Source organism: Corapipo altera, unplaced genomic scaffold (genome assembly GCF_003945725.1).
Source record: "Corapipo altera isolate COAL_440 unplaced genomic scaffold, ASM394572v1 130640, whole genome shotgun sequence".
NCBI lineage: Eukaryota > Metazoa > Chordata > Aves > Passeriformes > Pipridae > Corapipo > Corapipo altera.
This window is the reverse complement of record NW_020886384.1, coordinates 1-6,514: the sequence shown is the minus strand read 5'-3', so window position 1 is coordinate 6,514 and position 6,514 is coordinate 1. Positions and strand designations below refer to the sequence as shown.

Here is a 6,514-nt window from a genome sequence, read left to right as displayed (position 1 = left end):
AATGGGGTGGGGAGAGGGGAAAGGGGATGGGAAGAGGGGATGGGGTGGGAAAGGAGGAAAAGGGGTTTGGGAGGTTGGGAAGAGGGAGAAAGGGGAAAGGGGAAGAGGGAGAAATGGGTTTGGGAGGTTGGGAAAAGGGGGTTTGGGAGCAGGGAATTGGATTTGGGAAGAGGGGAGGGAACTGGGGGTGGGGATTTGGGCACGTGGAGGGGTTCGGGGATGGAGAGGGATTTTCCCTCTCCCCCTTTTCCTCTCCCTTTCCCCCCTTTCCTCCTCCTCCCTCCCTCCTTTCCCCCTCAGTCCCCCCCTGCCCTGATCCCAATCCCTGTTTTCCAGCTGGCCTATGGGCAGGACGGGTCCCTGAAGGGTTTTGCCGTCCTGGAATTGGAGTCCCCGGAATGGGCCGAGCGAGTCCAGGAGGCCACAGACGGGATTCCCTTGGCCGGGAATCACATCCGGGTCTCCTTCTGCGCCCCGGGACCCCCCGGCAGGAGCACCCTGGCTGCCCTCATCGCTGCCCAGGCCACGGTGGGCAGGAATTCCCGGGAATTCCTGGGAAGGGGGGAGCACAGGGAATGGCAGGAATCGAGGGAGTCAAGGGGATGGAGCGTGGGAATTGAGGGAATATGGGGATTAGGGAATGGTGAGAAACTGGGAGACCAAAGGAATCCCATCCCTTGGCTGCCCTCATCGCTGCCCAGGCCACGGTGGGGAGGAATTCCTGGGAATTGGAGAGCCCAGGGAATTGAGGGAGTGTCGGAATTCAGGGAGTGCGGGAATGGGGGGAGTCTGGGAATTGAGGATGTGCAGGAATTGAGGAAGCTCAGGGATTGGGGGACCCACAGGGATTGGGGGAAGCAGAGGGATTGGGGAAGCAGAGGAATGAGGGATCTACAGGAATGGGGGAACAGCTGGAATTAGGGAAGTGCAGGGATTGGAGAACCCCAGGAATTGGGGAACTGAAGAAATGAGGGAACCAAAGGAATTTGCGAGACACAGGAATTCAGGAACCAAAGGAATTCGGGAACCACGGGATTTCTGGGGGGATCTGGGCCTGGGCTCCTGCTGTTTTTGTGCTCCCAGGGCCGTAATTCCAGGATTTTTCCCGTTTTTCCAGGCCCTGAACCGCGGGAAGGGGCTGCTTCCCGAGCCCAGCATCCTGCAGATCCTGCAGAGCCTCGGGAATCCCACGTCCCTGCAGCTCCTGCTGCCCGCCCTGCTGCACCCCGGGAAGCAGGGTAAGGGATTCCCGGGAATTCCGGGGGGGAAAACTGCCCGGGGAGGGAATTCCCAACCCAGAGACTTCCTCCCGAGTCTCTTCCCAGCAGGAATTCTGGGAGCTGCCCCTTCCCTGCCCCTGGTGCCCAACCCGGCCCTTCCCACGGCGCTGCTCCAGCTGGCCCTGCACGGCCATTCCCAGGTAATTCCCACCTGGAATTCCCCACCTTCTGCCCTGCACGGCCATTCCCAGGGAATTCCCACCTGGAATTCCCCACCTTCTGCCCTGCACGACCATTCCCAGGGAATTCCCACCTGGAATTCCCCACCTTCTGCCCTGCACAACCATTCCCAGGGAATTCCCACCTGGAATTCCCCACCTTCTGCCCTGCATGGCCGTTCCCAGGGAATTCCCACCAGGAATTCTCAAATCCGGGGTTTTTCCCAGAGAGAAAAGGGAGGGTTGAATCTTCCCAAATCTCTTCCCAAACCTTTTCCCACTTTTCCCAAACCTCTTCCCAAACCTCTTCCGAAAACTTTTCCCACTCTTCCCAAACTCCTTCCCAAACTTTTTCCCACTCTTCCCAAACCTCTTCCCAAGTTTTTTCTACCTTTTCCCAAACCTCTTCCCAAGTTTTTTCTGCCTTTTCCCAGACCTCTTCCCAAGCCTCTTCCCAATCCTTTTCCTCCTGGGTTTTTCCCGCCTTTTGTTGGTTTTTTTCCCTGTTTTTTTTCTGGCCTTTCTCCCAGAAGGATTTTTGGGAATTTCAGGGGAATTCCAGATTTCCCTGTTCCTGCAGCTCCAGGATTGGATCCAGCAGGAAAAAAAACCCAAACCCTTTTCCCTCCCCAACCCTTTTCCCAATCCCAGCCCTTTTTCCGCCACGGATCTCCCGTGGGATAATCCGGCTTTTCCCGACCTTATCCCGCCTTTTCTGCTTCCAGAAACCGGGAATTCTGGGAGATTCCCCGCTGGGCTCCCTCCCCCTGGGCCTGGCCCCGGCCCAGCCCCCCGGGAAGCTCCTGGGAGACATTCCCGCAGGTAATTCCCGGAATTCCCACAGGTAATCCCAGGATTCCAGCCCCCCCAGGGAATCTCCCCTGGGATTGAGGGAATTTTCCCCCTTTCCTGGGATTTTCTGGAGGGGGGGAGGAGCAGGGGGGGTTTGGGATGAGCTTTTCCAGGTGGGAAAAGGATCCAAGGATCCCTCTCCTTGTTTTTCCCCCCTCAAACCTCTTCCCACTTGGATTTTTTTCCCTCTTTCTGGGTGGTTTTCCCACCTTTTTCCTGGGAATTCCCTCTTCCTGAGCCCCCACAAAGTGGTTTTTTTTGAGGAATTCTCTCTTCCTGCAACCCCTAAAAGGGTTTTTTTTTTGGGAATTCCCTTTTTTTCTGGGGGAATTCCTATTCCTTTTTTTGGGGGGGATTCCCTGTTCCTGCACCCCCCAAAGGGCATTTTTTTGGGAATTCCCTCCTCCCAGAACCCTGAAAAGTTTGGGGTTGGGGTTTTTTTTTCAGAAATTCCTTTGAAATCTTTGGGAATTTTTTGGAAATTTTTTTTTATTTGGGAATTCCTTTGGAATCTTTGGGGGGAAATTTTTTTTTTTAGGGGAGGGGGGGGAAGGAATTCCTTTTTCCCACAAAAAAACACCATTTTTCCCGGGAATTCCCTCCTCCTGCCGCCCCCGGGATTCACTCCCGGGTGGGATCCGCGGTCCCTTTTCCAAGGAAAACCCTTTTCCAAGGACAAACCCCTTCTCCCTGTGCCTCCAGGAGGGCCCTTGCCGGGGGACCTGGCGCAGGGACACGGCAAATCCCCCCGGGATTCCCACCGGGAATGTGGCCCTGGCGTCGTTCCTGGCCCAGGTGGGGGCGGAGCGGGACAAACTGGGATCGGGATCGGGATCATCCGGGACCCCCCTGGGAGCCCCCCCCCGGGCTGGGACACGTCGGAGCCGTTCCCAAATCCAAGCAGGGAGAGGTGAGGAGAGCCCCGGGATACGGGATGGGGACAACTGGGAATATGGGAACACCCCGAAATATGGGATGGGGACACCTCGGGATACGGGATGGAAACATTCCAAAATATGGGACGGGAACACCCTGAAGTCTGGGATGGGAACACCCTGGGATAGGGGATGGGAACACTTCAAAATGTGGGATGGGGACCCTGAAATCTGGGATGGGGACATTGGGATGGGACTCCCAACTCCGGGACCCCCCAAACCCCCCTTGAACCCCCCAACCCCCCCCGTCCCCCAGGTGTCCCCGCTGGGGGGGCCCCCCCCAAGGAATTCCAGCTGCCCCTGAACCCCTTCCTGAACCTGCGGAGCCTCCTGCCCGGCCCAGGTGAGGGAAACTGGGAAAGGGCCTTTTTTGGGATCATTCCTTCCCTTTCCCCCTATTCCTGACCCTCCTGCCCGGCCCAGGTGAGGTTGGAGCTGGGAAAGGGCCTTTTTTGGGATCATTCCTTCCCTTACCCCCTATTCCTGACCCTCCTGCCCGGCCCAGGTGAGGGAAACTGGGAAAGGGCCTTTTTTGGGATCATTCCTTCCCTTCCCGACCCTCCTGCCTTTTCCAGGAGCCGCTTCCAAAGGGTTCCAGGGCAAACCCAGTGCCCTGGGGGGGCCCCCCGCCCCCCCCCCGGATCCCCTCCAGCGCCCCCCCCCTGCTGCCCCCCCCCCTCCGGAGACGCCTTCGGATTCGACTTCCAGCCGGTGGGTCGGGAATTCGGGGGGAAATCCGGGGATTTTGGGAGGGGGTTGGATTTGGGAGACTCCCTGAACTCCCTGCTTTTCCTGGGACTTTGGGTTTCCAGCTGCTGGGTGGGATTTTGGGGTGAAATCCAGGATTTTTGGGGGGGGAGAGTTCAGACTTGGGACACCCCCTTATGGGGCTTTGGACTTCCAGGTGGTGGGTTGGGAATTTTGGGGTGGAAACTGGGATTTTGTGGGGGTTTTAGTTTTGGGAGACTCCCTGAACTCCCTGCTTTTCCTGGGGCCTTGGAATTCCAGCTGCTGGGTGGGATTTTTTCTGGGAATTTGGGAGTTCCACCTTTGAACCTCCCCCTGTTTTTCCCCAGCAGGATTTGGGCTCCAGGATTTTCCCCCAACCCCGAGACCCCTCCGGGCCCCTCCTGGGGGGCTTCGGGCCCAGCAGGAACAAGGTAAAAAAAACCTTTTGGGGTCTCCCCCATTTTTGGGGGGGATTTTGGGGCTCCTCCTTATTTTTGAGGGGGATTTCAGGGGGGATTTGGGGATTTTCCCCCTTTTTTGGGGGGATTTCCGGGGGGATTTGGGGATTTTCCCCCTTTTTGGGGGGATTTCCGGGGGGATTTGGGGATTTTCCCCCTTTTTTGGGTTGATCTCAGGGCTCTGCTCCCTTTTTAGGTCTCGTCCCCCTCCCCTGGCTTTGACAGGGGGGTTTTGGGGCCCCCCCTGCCCCCCTTTTTCTCGGGCTCCCCCAGTTCCTGCTTCTCCAGCGGGATCCAGGCCGGGCTCAAGCAGAGCCACCTCAGCAAGGTGAGACCCCAATTTGGGGGGACCCCCACCCCCCTTTCCCTGCATTTATCCCCTTTTCCCCTCATTTATCCCCTTTTCCCTCATTTATCCCCTTTTCCCCCATTTATCCCCTTTTCCCTCATTTCTCCCATTTTTCCCCTCATTTTTCCCGTTTTCCCCTCATTTATCCCATTTTCCCCTCATTTATCCCATTTTCCTCTCATTTATCCCATTTTTCCCTCATTTATCCCCCTTTCCCATCATTTATCCCGTTTTTTTCTCCATTTCCTTCCATTTTCCCCTTTCCCCCTCATTTATCCAATTTTCCCCCTCATTTATCCCCTTTTCCCCTCATTTCTCCCGTTTTCCCCTCATTTTTCCCATTTTCCCCTCATTTTTCCCGTTTTTCCCTCATTTTTCCCCTTTTCCCCCCATTTCTCCCATTTTTCCCCTCATTTATCCCCTTTTCCCCTCATTTATCCCCTTTTCCCTCATTTTTCCCCTTTTCCCCTCATTTCTCCCGTTTTTCCCTCATTTATCCCATTTTTCCCTCCAGCCCCTCGGGATCCCCCCGAATTCCCCGGAGCCCGTCCTGCCCTTGGGACCCTCCACCCCCCACCCCAAGGTACCAAAACCCCCAAAACAGCCCCAAAAAAAGGGTTGGAGGGGGGGTTTCCCCCCTTTAAAGGGGTGGGATATTTTGGGGGGAAAGGGGCGGGAATGGGTCACCCCTGAAATTTTAATAACAAAATAAATTCAATAACAAAAATTTTAATAACCAAGAATTTTATTAATGAAGCTTTAATAACAAAATTTTTAATAAAATTTCAATAATGAAATTTCAGTAACGAAATTTTAATAACAAAATTTTCATGAACAAAATTTCATGCACAGAATGTTGATAATGAAGTTTTAATATCAAAATTTTAATAAAACTTTAAATGTCAGAATTTTAACGAACAAAATTTTGACAACAAAATTTTAATAAACAAAATTCTAATAAACAATTTTGATATCAAAATTCTAATAAAATTTTAACAACAAGATTTTAATAGCAAGACGAAAATTTTAGTGGCAAAATTTTAACAAAAATTTGAACGACATAATTAATTATTAAATATTAATAGTTTAAAAATTAATGGAATTTTAACAAAATTTTTAACGGCAAAATTTTAATAAAAATTTTAGCAGCAAAATTTTAGTAGCAAAATTTTAGCAAACAAAATTTTCATAACAACATTTTAATAAAATTTTGAGAGGCAAAATTTCAATAACAGAATTTCATTCCTTTCAGTTGTATCCGTGTCCATTAATTGTTCTTTATTGTAATTGCAGCCATTGATTTCTCACTGTTATTAATGTCATTGATCAGTTCACTGTTCCCTTTGGGATGTTCCCTCCCAGGTGGCCCCGGGGGGGCACAAACGCCCCTTTTCCCACCTTCTGCCGTCGCCGGAGCCGAGTCCCGAGGGTTGTTACGTGGGACAACATTCCCAGGGGCTGGGGGGCCACTACGCCGACTCCCACCTCAAGAGGAAGAGGATCTTCTAGGGGAGACCCCCCGAAAACCACCCCCAAAAAACACCCCCCAAAAAACCCCCCCAAAAACCCCAAATCTGGGAAGGAAAAGGGGCCCCCGGGGGGGGAGTTTTGTACCTTTTATTTTTGGTCTTTTCTCGCCCCTTTTGGAGGGTTTGTAAAAAGGGGTTTTTTTCCTCCCCCCAGAGTTTCACCCACGCACCCCCCACGGAGATTTTGGGGGGTTTGGACACCGCCCCTAAAAAGATTTTGGGGT

At 53.0% G+C, this 6,514-nt stretch overlaps 1 protein-coding gene across 1 annotated transcript; it reads left to right on the top strand.

Moving 5' to 3' along the window:
- Positions 1–292: 292 nt before the first annotated feature.
- Positions 293–6,334, top strand: LOC113941171 (ribonucleoprotein PTB-binding 1-like; the record flags this gene model as incomplete). The annotated part of the gene is made up of 11 exons (XM_027632327.1): positions 293–528; positions 1,118–1,238; positions 1,329–1,420; positions 2,164–2,260; positions 2,993–3,200; positions 3,482–3,568; positions 3,801–3,936; positions 4,305–4,385; positions 4,609–4,740; positions 5,276–5,344; positions 6,124–6,334. Coding segments are annotated over 11 exons (1,406 nt in total), but the record flags the coding sequence as incomplete, so codon positions are not given.
- Positions 6,335–6,514: the final 180 nt, after the last annotated feature.